This window comes from Lagenorhynchus albirostris, chromosome 15, assembly GCF_949774975.1.
Source record: "Lagenorhynchus albirostris chromosome 15, mLagAlb1.1, whole genome shotgun sequence".
In the NCBI taxonomy this organism is placed as follows: domain Eukaryota; kingdom Metazoa; phylum Chordata; class Mammalia; order Artiodactyla; family Delphinidae; genus Lagenorhynchus; species Lagenorhynchus albirostris.
The window spans coordinates 936644-949547 of record NC_083109.1 but is presented as its reverse complement, the minus strand read 5'-3'; the positions used below and the strand labels follow the sequence as shown (position 1 = coordinate 949547).

Here is a 12904-nt window from a genome sequence, read left to right as displayed (position 1 = left end):
TGAAGGGGTGTCGGCCGCGAGGCATCCCTCCCGAGCGCGTGCCCTCACACCAGCCCCCCAAGGCCCCGCGTCCGTGGACGACTCTGCGAGGGAGCCCGCCGGGTCCTCACCACACGGCCCTGATGCTGACTTTGAGGCCCGGGGTCAGATCCTCCGTCACAAACTCGCAATTGCAGCTCTTGTTGTCGTCCACAATGTCCTCCCCTGGGAGACTTGCTTCTGGGTGGAAGGACACAGCCCGTCACGGGCTGGGCCACCCCCGGGATGGAGGGGGCCTAGTGTTCCGGCCCCACAGCGCACACGTGTCCGAGGGGGCCTCCGCCGGGCACAGCCACACTCCAGCCCGCCCCTCTCCTGCTTTTCCAGCCTGCTTCCCTCCACTGTGCTCCTCAGGGAGCAACCACCACAAGGGTGTAAGAGGGCACCCCTGTGCACAGACAGAAGGGCAAGGTGGGATACGTCCACACAGAGTACTCGGGGAGCGTCAGCCGTAAAAGCAGTAATGCGCCGGCACCAGCTCCACGGGTGGGCCTGGCAAACACGGAGCTCGGGGAGCAGAGCCCGACGCAAGAGGACAAGCCCATGTGGCCCCATCGCATGGAGCTCCAGGACAGCAAACCCCAACTCGAGGGCTGCCCGACCCACCTTCCGAGTTCTGCCGGGAAGCGGCGCCCCTGGCGCGGAAGGCCTGCCGCGCGCGGCCGCGCTCCCCGAAGCTCCAGCTCTTGGGCACCTTGCTTGGGCTGTCCTCCAGGCTCTGGTCGGCGCTGGGCGACCGCCGGACGGTCTGGGCCTGAGGGGACCCCTTGCCCTTGGCAGCCACGCCGCGGGGGCTGGAGAAGACACGGTCTTTCAAACTGACCTTCTGACTGCTCCCGCGAGAACCGACAGACGGACAGACACACAGAAAGACAGCAAGAGAGGTCACTCTGCAAAGAACACTCGCTCCCGCTGGCTCCTGGTGGGAGGACGGGGTGCCCTGACCGTGGGATGGAGCACGGGCCGGGGCGGGAGGGTCGCTAGGGCGAGCGGGGACAGGTCAGCTCCACCACAGGCTCTCCGGGGCCCGCTCAGCACTCAGTCTGGCCGGTGAGTGGTCAGTGGACTCTGAAATCACCTTCAGCTACCACCAAAAGGTGCCTGAGACCTCGCCACACCGTCAACCAGGGCTCCCTCTTCAAACGCCCTGGGCGATGACGGCTCTTCCCTGGGCACCTCCTGAGGGCCCCCGGCCACTCCAGCAGCTACCGTGCCCGCCCTCCACCCCGGTAACCGCCCCAGGTCAGGAGGGTGAGGGCTGCAGCTGGCCCCCAGGCCCCTCGGCCAAACCCCAGGGAGCTGCCTGGCGAAACAGGTCGGGGGCGGGGAGCACGGAGAGCAGCACGAGGGCCAGGGTCTGCCCACCTCATCTCCACCCAGGGCGCACAGGCTGCACCCCCCGCCAGGACACGGCCAGGAACGGAACGTCCACGCTTCCAGAGGGATGCTACGGGTGCCGGCCGAGCCCCGGCCCGAGGCCGCAGACAGGGGGCGACCATGGCCGTACAGCCACAGCCCCGTGAGGGTCTTTGGGCCTCGTTGCCCCGTCTCTTGGTAACCATGGAGACGGGTCTGACACCCCACGTTTGTTGGTTCTAACACCCTCCAGGCAGCAGGCAGGAGACAAGGGCGGTCTCTGGTCAGGGTGCGGTCAGGCCCGGGGCCAGGCGGCCACTCATTTCCTCCCGTGGACAGTTTCCACCATCTGCCCAGGAGGAGAGTGAGGCCCCCATGAGCCCACTCACGCCACCACACTCAGGGGCCACACTCAGAACCTCCCGAGGGGCCTCTGCGCTGCCCTGGGGCCTGGGACCAGCCCGCATGGGTGTCTGGCGGGGCCTCTGCTGTCGCTGGGAAGCTCCCACCACCAGCTAATCCCTCAGACAGCGCCAGCCCCACCGCAGATGGCCCGGGTCAGCTGCTTCCATCGGCCCGAAGGGGACCCACAGCAGAGACATGTCGTTAGACGGCGCAGAAATGACCCACCGTGGACAAGAAGCAGCCTGTGGCCTGGTCCGGCCAGCCCGCACACTGTGGGCCGGGCCGGTGCCCCTGCCCCTGCCCACCAGCCCCCAGGCAGCCAAGACCATCTGTGCTGGTTCTCAGGCCCGAGGCGTGGAGCCCACTCAGCGGGGTGGCTCCTTGAGAGACCCCGTGAACACAGGAGCCGGGTGTCCGCCAGCCTGTGACTGCTGTGCCCGGCACGAGGCCCAGACGGGGGGACCGACAGGTAGCAGAGCCAGGCTGTGGAGGCTGCTATGAAGATAACCCTCTCCTCCCTTTGCTCCCGAAGGAGACCACCAGCTGGTCCAGGGAGACCGTGAAACAAGGGCCCCACCAAGCCAGGACCGCTGGGGCCCCCAGAACTTGGGCCCACGCAGCGGACCGCGATGACAGAGCCCCAGGAAGGAGCCTTCCCTGGCCTTGGCCTGGCCCTGCCGTCCCTGGCTCTCAGACTGCTCAGACCGGGGAGGGGTGCCCTGCTGGAGGAGGCCACGGGTGGCTGTCTGGACCTCCACGCTCATCACAGCTCAGGGCTCACAGGCACGCGGCCCCCAGCCACCCCAGGCCCGCCTCAACTCCAGGTGCCCGAACGCCGACGGTCCTGCAGGTGTCGAGAGAGACCCTCCGTCACCTCACAAGCCAAGGACAGAAGCATGCGCGGGACGGGGCTCCGGCAGCCCGCCCCCAGGAAAGAGCACGGGCCAGCCCACCTTCCAAGTGAGGGGCATTGACACGGGGCCAGGGCCAAGCTCAGGAGGGTCTGGGGAGAAAGCGAGGCCCAGCCTCTCCTCCCCTGCCTGCTACCCTCCCCAGGGCAAATTCCCAACAAGTGACACCAGCCATCAACGGGGACAGGCGAGCAGGGGCCCCGGCTGAGCGCGGCTGCACCCTGGTCTGCACGGCCGGCCGGGGCCCAGCTCAGCGGGGAAGGAGCCGGCGTCCAGAGAGAGCCGCCTGGCCCACCGCTGGACTGCGGACGCCCAGGGAAGGCGGGGGGGCGGGGACGAAGTGACGTCCGTGAGACGCACACGGCAGGGCCAAGTGAGGCCTGGGCTCCTGGCCCGGCCACGGGCACCTCTGGCCTTTCCGGTTCCCGGGCAGCCCGATCACGGCCCCCGACCCGACCGGCCAGCCTGTGGCCAGAAGCACCCTGGACGCCAGCTCTGGGCAAGCAGGACGGCTTCTGCCGGGGCCCCACATCTCCCCTCCCGGGGCCGCAAGAGCCTCCCCCACGGGGCCTTACGTCGGGAACACACAGGCAGCACGGGCAGGTGGGGCAGGCGACCCTCCGGGCCCCTCTCGAGGGCGAGAAGGGTTCAGAGCATGCACGGATGCAGATGTGCAAGCATGCCGCCGCCCTGGAGCCCCGACCCTGCTGCCCGGCCCCTCCCCACGCCCGCCGCTCGGCACCCCTGCTTCCGGGGCCATCACGGACCACATGCACACGATGACCGGTGAGTGCAGCTGCCAGCACCTGCAGGGCCGCACGGGGCAGGGAGGGGCGGGCAGGAGGGGGCCCCAGAGCAAGCAAGAGGACAGACGCTTCCATACCCCCGAGAGCAGAGAGGGGACAGAGAGAGGAAACGTGCCGGCAGTCAGGGAGCCCACGGGGCAGAGATCGGGCGGCCTTTCACCGACCCGTTTCCAGCCTGCCCTAAACCAGGCCTGCACGTGGCGGGGGAGCCATGGACCTCTGCTTTCCGATGTGTCTGGTGTGTCAGGACCGCGGGGAGCGGGCACACACACGACAGAGCTGCCTCCCGGCGGGCGGGCGGGCGGGCTCCGGGTTGAGGGCAGCGGCCCTCCCGTGCGTAGTAGAGGTGCTAGATGGACGAGCCGTGGAAAAAAGGCTCGCGGGAGAGCAGTCAGGCCCCTGAAGGCGCCCTTTCTGGTTTTCAGAGCCCCTGGCCGGCCCCCCTCCTGCTTGGAGCATGGCATCGTTTGGCATGGGGAGAAGGAAAGGGGTTACAGCTCCATGGCCACCGTCACCCAGGCGGTTGGTCGTCTGGAGCCAGAGGGGGCCTAGGGCTCCACCAAGGGGCCGGGAGGCGAGCTGCCAATCAGAATCGGGGCCTGGGGGGCCGGGCGGGCGGCAGCCTCTCCCTGGCGCATCTAGAACCTCTAATAAGCAAACTGCTTGGAGCGGGAGGGGGACAAGAGCCGTGCAGCAATGGTCGTCCGAGCGACGTGTCTGAGGTACCTAGCGTGTCCTGGGCAGCATCCACACAGGGACTCTGTGCACCGTCTGCCTTTACTGGAAATGAGGAGAGGACAGTTAGTCCCGGGGGCGCCGGCGACCCAACGCGACCAGAGGGAGCCTGGGCCGGGCGCGCGGGCAGGAGGCGCAGGGACACGAGGCACCAACCACCCGGGGCGGCTCTGTGCTCAAGCCGCACCCGCTACAGAGTTCGCGTCTGAGCGAGGAGAACGAGGGAGCCGCGCATAAAGTCCTCCGTCGGCCTGGAAAAAAAGTAGTCCCTATTTTTGGAGAGAAAAAAAAAAAAATCCCAGTTTTTTCCTCCAAAAATACCTTTTCCTTCCAGCGTCAGTTTGGGGCCACGTCTTTCAAAAGATGTATTATTTTTTTTTTTTTGCTATATTCATGCCAACAACAAAAATAATACATGGGCTGAGGCTGTGCTGGTTCTAGAGGGACAGGATTCCAGAAAGCTCACGTTTCAGAGGAAAAGCGTGCAAGTTCGGCTTCACAAACCAACCCAGCCAGCGGCCCCATCGGAAGTGGCCTCGGTTTACCCAGAAGGCAGTGGCTGCCCCTCCCTGGAGGGGAGCTAAGGAGAAGGGGGCTTGGGGCTCCTGGACTTGAAAGGGCCGCCAAGGTCGGGCCTTGGGTGAAGTCCACCCCGTGCTGAGGGCAGAGACGGACCTGCGGGCGGCCCTTCAGGAGACGCTGCCTGTGGTCACCCTGCCCAAGAACCTCCCCAAAGGCCCAAGACTCAACTCTGCACTAGAACCTGAAAACTTGTAATCAAAAATGAGAAGAACCAGCAAGAACTTCAGGAAACCCTTCACTTCCCCGGGCCCTCGCTCTCTGCCCCCACCTTTGCTTCTGAGACCGCGGTTCTCAAACTCTGTGCCTGACGAACCCAGACGCGGCCAGCGGTCTCGACTCACAAACGTGTTCAGTGTCCCCACGTTCACGTAAACACCGACGGCACCTGCCAGCGTCCAGACAAGGATCTCCCCACTGACGCCAGCAAGCCAAGGTCAAGTCTCCTCAAGGAGCCCTCGCTCGGCCGCCCCGGCCTCGCCCTGCACGCAGTCCCCTGCGAGCGTGCGTGCTTCCCCAGTGGGACCTTCCCCAGTCACTTCGGGTTGTAGAACAAAACTAACTAGAGGTCGGCCCCGGGTGGAGGGAGCTGGGGTCCAGCTGTCCACCGAGCGCACCCACATGGGGGCAGACCTCCCCAGGACTTGGACCCCCCGCCAGCAGGAGCCCCTCAAATGTAGGCCAAACGTTCTCTTCCAGAGTGCACCCCCGAGGCAGCCACAGCCCCACCAGGGCCTGCAGGACAGATAAGGAGCCTAAAGACCGGATCCCCATGGCCAGCTCCCCCCAGGGGTCCCCAGGCCCGCCCCGCCCCACCCGGAGGCTCCTCCCCAGGGAAAGAGGACCAAGCGGGGCGGGGTCTTCCAAGCCCCCACCTTGACCAGCTTCTCTGCGCTCGCCCGCCCACAGTCCAGCACCGCCGAACCCACCGTTTCCTAGGTGACCGCCCACGCCTGGCTCCCAAGCGCACGAGACCGGGGAGAGGCTCTCTAACCGCAGTGACTGTCTTTAATTGTAACGAAAACTTAAACAGCCTCACGCGGCCAGCGGCTCCGGCATGAGACAGCGCGGCCTGAGAGTGGGACGGAGCGGGGGGAGGTGGGCTGCTGGTGGCCTGGCCCCCCCCCAGCACTGCCCCTCTGCTTCGGGGGGGCGAGGAGCCCCAACTCCAGCCCGTTGCCTCTGGGTTCCAGGCTGGCGCTGGGGTTTCCTGCCCACAGCAGCCAAGTGGAGCTTCACCCCATCAGAACTGCCGGCAGGCAAGCCCGGGGGCCCGGGCTCGAGAGGGTGGAAGAGGCGCCCACGGACACTCACCAAGACCAGACTGGACAGACACGCACCCGAACACGGCACACTGCCCCCCGCGACGAAGAGGGGAGCCACAGGACAGGGGCAAAGCGGCTGGGGCACAGGGGCTCCCCCAGGCATGGGAGGGGCGGGGGCAGTCAGAAATGGGGTGGGTCAAAGGGCAGGTCAGAGCCACACCCAGAGCAGCACAGCCTGAGACCCCCGCCTGCCCCGCCCCCAGCCCCACACCTTGGTCTGACGCCCACACAGCCACGGGGCGCGCCCCCATCCTGAGCCAGGACCGGGGCTCTCACGGCAGCTGAGGGAGGGTCCCTGCGTCCACCCCGTCCACCTGTGCTTCACGGGACAGGGTCCCCTCACCAGGCAGCCCAGGGCCAGCCCCACCCTGCCGTGGGTCCTGTGGCAGGCTCATTTCCTGCAGACCTACTATGCACTGGGCGCTACAAAGGGGCTCACGGCTGCTCCAGTCAGGGAACAGAAATGCCACCTGTTTCCTGGCTGACCGGTGTGCATCCAGGAGGGGCAGGGCCTCTGTCCCAGGGCCTCGGCCCGGGGCCCCCAGGGGAAGCCGCTGGGTCACAGGCAGGGACACACGGACACGAGGGGAGGGAGGGAGGAGCAGGAAGCGGGGGGGCGGGGGGAGCCACAGAACGTGCCAGAGAGCCGGGGGGCTCCCGCGTATCCTCACCTTGAGTCCTGCTTTCAGGGTCAGCACCTCATCCCCAAAGACAGAGCAGACGTGAAAGGGGCCCGAGAAGGGCAGTGACATGATTAAAGGCACTTGGGGGGCAGGCAAGATTTTCCAGATTGGGGGAGGGAGGGCAGGAGAGGAGAGAGAGAGAGAGAGAGGCTGAGACGAAAATTGTCGGGAGAGGAGATAAAGCAGGGCGACGAGCACAGGAAGCCGCGTCAGGCCGGAGGGGCCGGACGGGTGGGCGGGCCGCGCCGAGGGCCAGAGAGGCGCCCACCCCGGCCGAGCCACGGGCAGCCGCGCCGCCTCCCCGGCCTCAGGGTCCCGGGGCTCACGGAAGGGGCAGATGGCAGCACCGACGGGATCCCACAAAGCACGCGAGGCCCTGCTGCACGCCCCTCCCCGCCCGCCCTGACCACAGCCCTGCGTCGGGCCCCCTCGCTCCCAGCCTGCCCAGGAAAACAGAGGTCGCTGCCTGGGCTGAACCCGCTCTGGTCCAGGTCTGAGGGGTTCACCACTGCTGCTCTTTGGGCTGCTTCGGGGCAGAAGCGCTGCCGACCTTTCCGACCCCAGGCCCCAGCTGACAGCCCCCTTTGGGGACGTGGGGGTGGGGACACGTGCCCCCTTCCGATGGATGCCGAGGGTGGGCTCAGCCCAACGCCTCCCCAGCTGGGCAGCCAGCTGAGCCGCTTCTGATCCAGGAGGGCACTAATGTGGGCAGGCAGCGTCTCTGGCCCACGGCCTCGGGGACAGGGCTCCCTCTGCAGGTGTAGACGGGGCGCCGGGGGACCCTGAGCTCAGAGGTACACAGCGATACGCGGACGGGCTGGAGGTCACCAACTTGAACGTTGTGAACTGGTCTGGGTTTTTTTTTCCAACACTAGGAAAACAGCAGGGTGCTGCCATCCCTCCTCTGCCTCCAGCAGAAATGATCCCTGCGAGTCCCCATCTGGGGTCCCAGCCTCGAGCTCGCCTAAAGCAAACAGAACCGCAGGGGCCTGGACAGACCCAGGGAGGGGGAGACCGGTCCCCACCGAGGGCTTGCGAAGCAGGGCAGGAGACCCTGCCCCGAAGGGGACCCTCTCCCACTCCTCGAGAACCTTCCACAAACCAAGACCTGACCGGGGTGATGCGAAGACCCCTCCTCAGAGCTGCCCCTCCTCCCGCCGTCTGACCCTGACCTGCAGTGTCGGGGGGACACCCCGTGGGAGTGTCCACCTGGGTCGCCCTCGGCTCAGAACAGCCCAGGCCCTGTGCTGGAGCTGGTAGGACTGCTCCCCCGGAAGCCCCCCGCGTCCAGTCCGCGGGGCTACAGTCACAGGAGGGCAGGAGCTGCCCCTCAGCTGCTGAGCAGGCCCGGGGCCTGGGGAGGGGCGTGGCCACGGGAAGCGTGATTTAAGGGCCCACATCACCAGCAGGCAGGGCGCCACCCTCAGCAGCACGCAGGCGCATGCACAGCCCGGAGGCAGCCCGCGCCCCCCCGAGGACACAGGGCAGGCGCCGAGGCAGCGGGAGCAGGTGGCACTGACCTTGGGGATGGTTCCGGCTGGGGCTCCTTCCTGCAAACAGAAGCACAAGCCTGCTCGCGGGCAGCCCTCCGGGCCGACCCCGTGCACAGCCCAGAGGACCCGCCCAAGCTCCCACAGGCCGGGGGCTGCGTGTGAGGGGCCGGAGGAGGCGGGTCCCAGGGGACAGGGAATCCGGAAGGGGTCACGAGAAGTTCTGAGGCTGCGGTTGCTACCGCCCCGTGTTTATGGACACGCGCTTTCATCAGAATCACCGACATTAACAAACTTTCAGAGAGGAAGTGTGGAGGAAGCTCCTCCACAATGGACGCTCAGGACGGCTGAGGTCCTTCACTCAATCACCCCCACGAAGGCTTTTTCCAGATAAGGTCACGTTCACAGTTCCAGGGCATGGATGTGTCTTTGCGGGGCAGGTGGGGGGGCACCATTCAACCCACTCGGCCGCTCCGCCCACCGAGAGCCCTTCCTTGTCGGCAAACAGGCCTGGTCACGGCACCCTCCCCTCCCCTCTCCTGCAGCCCAGCCCATCTCCTCCGCACCCCCCTCGCGCATCAAGCGCTCGAGGAGTCGTGGGGTTTGTGACTGGGAGAGCCAGCAGGTGCCGCCGCGTGTGTCCACCCGACGCTCCAGGGACGTGCACGTGGAGCTCCCCTCTCTGTGCCCACCCCGCACCCGGCCGCCCTCAGGATGGGAGCCGAGACCGGGGTCAGCAAAAGCGGAAAGCCACCGGCGTCACCGGGTCCCACGGCAGCCCGACCACCAGCATCCTGCTGCTGCCAGCCCCTTGCCAGGCCCCGAGACGCCGTGCCCCGAGTGCCAGCCCAGGCGCCCCCGCTCACCTGAAGGTGAGTCCAGATTTGCTCTTGAGGTTCCGAAGCAGCTCTAACTGGTTCAGCGGCGGGATCAGTCTGCGGCAGGAGGACAGGTGAGTGGGCCCCCGCCCGCCAGAGCCCCAGGGGCCCTCAGCCCAGCTCTCACGAGCATCCGTGTCTCACGCGGGGACACGGGCTGTGCCCGTCACAGGCAGAAAAAGGGGAGGAGTGCACGGCGGCGGCAGACCCCAGGGAGCCCGGGCCCCCACCTCTGGGGCTGGGGCACTGTCTTCATCCTCCCGGGGGCCTCAGCCCTGGGAGTGCGCGGGGCCCGGGCCATCCCTAGAGGGGATGCCTGTGTGGGGCTGGTCCTGCAGGGAGGACAGGGGCTCCCGCCCTCCCCCTTCCCAATCCCTGAACACCCTCAGGGGAAGCACAGTTGCAAACCCAGCCCCCAACATAGTGGCGCTCCCAGACCCCTCTCTACAGAGCCACTCGCTCTACCAAGGCTGAGTGGGGCCGAGGTCACAGGAAATGACTGTGCTGGGCAGAGCCCACAGGGCTGCAAGCGGGCCTCCTGGACGGCTGGCCTGGCCCCGCTCCGAGCCCCTCTTCCCAGAGGCAGTCACACCTACCAGGACAGCCGCACGCCTGGCCCGCCTGCCGGCCCAGCATTCAGTGCTGCGACCACCGGCCAGGAAGCCGAGGGGTGAACAGTCCCTCTGGGATGCCAGGGAGGGTTTTGTACCCCTGGGACATTCCTGGGGAAGGCCAGCTCTCCCACCTCCAGCTGCAGGAGACTCACCCGAGACTCGAGTCCCCACAATGTCTGGGGACACTTCTGACCCCAACCCCACCCCACTCCCAACTCCTCCAGTGGATCCTGGCCACCTTAGGCTCTCACACAGCTTCCACGCCATCAGTGACGCTGCGTGTTTCCAGGCCCTGGTCTCTGCTTCCTGACCCAGCCCCACCTGCTGTGACAACTCCGCCTGCTCTCCGACACCCCCACCTACTCTGTGACATGCCACTGTCTGTGACACCCCACCTGCTGTGTGACACCCCACTTACACTTTGACATCCCACTGTCTCTGACACCCCACCTGCTCTGTGACACCCCCACCAGCTCTGTGACACCCCACCTGCTCTGTGACACCCCCACCTACTCTGTGACACCCCCACATACTCTGTGACACCCCATTGTCTGTCACGCCCCACCTGCTCTGTGACACCCCACTGTGACATCCCACTGTCTGTGACACCCCACCTACTCTGTGACACCCCACCTTGCTCTGTGACACCCCACCTGCTCTGTGACACCCCCACCAGCTCTGTGACACCCCACCTGCTCTGTGACACCCCACCTTGCTCTGTGACACCCCACCTGCTCTGTGACACCCCCACCAGCTCTGTGACACCCCACCTGCTCTGTGACACCCCACATGATCTGTGACACCCCACATGATCTGTGACACCCCCACCAGCTCTGTGACACCCCACCTGCTCTGTGACACCCCCACCTACTCTGTGACACCCCATTGTCTGTCACGCCCCACCTGCTCTGTGACACCCCCACCAGCTCTGTGACACCCCACCTCTGTGACACCCCACCTGCTCTGTGACACCCCCACCAGCTCTGTGACACCCCACCTGCTCTGTGACACCCCATCTGCTCTGTGACACCCCCACCTGCTCTGTGACACCCCACCTGCTCTGTGACACCCCATCTGCTCTGTGACACCCCCACCTGCTCTGTGACACCCCACCTGCTCTGTGACACCCCAGCTGTTCTGTGACACCCCACCTGCTCTGTGACACCCCCACCAGCTCTGTGACACCCCACCTCTGTGACACCCCACCTGCTCTGTGACACCCCCACCAGCTCTGTGACACCCCACCTCTGTGACACCCCCACCAGCTCTGTGACACCCCACCTGCTCTGTGACACCCCACCAGCTCTGTGACACCCCACCTACTCTGTGACACCCCCACCTACTCTGTGACACCCCACCTGCTCTGTGACACCCCCCCACCAACCCCCAAACCCAATCCTGAGCCTCCGGCCTTCTTGAGCCTGGGGACCTCTGTCCCTCCTGTGCACCTGTGTCCAAGCCGTCCTGGGCACCCTCACCCGGTGCACAGCACCACCTCCCGCCACACACACAGCCCTGGCTCCAGCCCTCACTCCCTCCTGTCCCCTCCCACGTCCCTGGTGTCCTCCTCTCCCTGGGCCTCCCTGGATGCCCAGCCTCCTCGTGTGATGTGTCCTTGTCCTTCCCCTGCTCACACTGCCCGCTGTCTCCGAAACAGGAGGATCTGTGACCCCCCTGCACCCTTGGCCCTGACCCGCCCCCGCCCACCTGCCAGTCTGGCTTTGCTTTGGTCCCTCCCAACCCCTCCTCTACCCAGCCACGCCCCCTAGCGCCCATCCGAGTGCCCCCTCCGCCGGGCTCGCCCCAGTCACTGCCATCTCCAGGGCCAGCAGGGGCGGCCCTGCCCCTCTGTTCCCTCTGCCGCCCAAGCCCGGCCAGGCCTGGAACCTGGGAACACTAGCCCTCTCTCTCCCCTCCCCACTCCCCCTCCAGGTCTCTCCTGTCCTCATAGGTCCAGACCTAGCAGGAGGCCTGCGCGGTCAGGTCGGCTCACACCGTGGGCGCAGCAGAGCCCCAGGACTGGACACCGGGACAGAGCTGCTCTCCCCACCCCCTTGGCCACCCACCACGGGGCCTGGAACAGAGACCCTGGGCAGCTGGCCCCACTCGGCCGCCACACACGCAGGTCCAGGGTAGGGGCACACAGTTGGACGTCATGCCTTGGACACACAGAGGCAGGGGACAGAACACGGACGGGCAGGGCCGCGGACAGAGACGCGCAGGCACCACGCACGTGGGGGCCACACACAGCCCCAGTCGTGGAGGACGAGGGTGCAGCGGGCGATGGGAGTGGGGGACACGTTGGGGGGCGTCCCCAGGAGCGAGCAGCGGCTAGTCTGGGGTCAGACACCTCCGGAGGACAAGGCCAGCCCCCAGGCCCGGGGTGGGGATGGGGTGCTTCCACAGACGTCAGGGGATGGGGGGGCTTCTGGAGAAGATGGACCGAGGGGGCCACCGGGTCTGGGAGGAGCCTGTCGGGCTCTGAAGCAGGGTCCCCCCAACTGCCCGGCAGCCTGGAGCCCCAGGGGTCCAGGGCCAGCAGACGGGGGAGGATATGCTGCTCCCACCACCACCCTCTGCTGAGCGAAGCCCGTGGGGCCCGTGGCCAACGGTGAAAGGCAGGCACTGCTGGGGCGGAGATGCCGAGGGGTCAGGACCCTCCCGCCCCCGGAGCCTGGCCCTACACTGCCCAGCACGGCACCCTCTTCTCTCCTGGGAGCGGAGGGGTTACCTTCCTAACACGGTTCCCACGCAGGGCGCCACGGGAGGCGCAGCACGGTACCACCACTCCGAGGGGAAGCACAGGGCCTACAAAGGGGCCTGGCCCCAGGCACAGGGGCCCTTGTGGAGCAGTGCAGCGCCCCCGTCTGGGCACGGGGCCCCAGACTGAAAGTGCAGCAGGAAGACAGCCGTGCGGGGCAGACACGGTCAGTGGCGCCACACGGATGGACCACAGGCCCCCTCCGCCCAGGGCCTCACGTCTCCCTCTCGGGGCGGGGGGCGGATGCAGAGAGGGAGACCCCAAGCCCAGAGCTGCCTTCCAGGACCGGGGGCCGCTGGCTGGGGTGCCCCCGAGCTGGGAT

At 66.9% G+C, this 12904-nt stretch overlaps 1 protein-coding gene across 5 annotated transcripts in view; it reads right to left on the bottom strand.

The window, feature by feature from the left end:
- The window catches only part of KCNQ2 (potassium voltage-gated channel subfamily Q member 2), a 49014-nt gene that overhangs the window by 6696 nt on the left and 29414 nt on the right, over nt 1–12904 (bottom strand). For 3 of the 5 annotated variants that reach the window (XM_060122731.1, XM_060122733.1, XM_060122734.1), the window contains 4 exons: nt 9196–9264; nt 8360–8389; nt 646–869; nt 111–219 (listed from right to left, as the gene is read on the bottom strand). In XM_060122731.1, the coding sequence (XP_059978714.1) occupies nt 111–219; nt 646–869; nt 8360–8389; nt 9196–9264 (432 nt within the window). Of the gene's footprint in view, nt 1–110; nt 220–645; nt 870–4243; nt 4298–8359; nt 8390–9195; nt 9265–12904 lie in introns of all 5 variants that reach the window. The other 2 variants (XM_060122732.1, XM_060122735.1) reach the window with 2 other exon arrangements.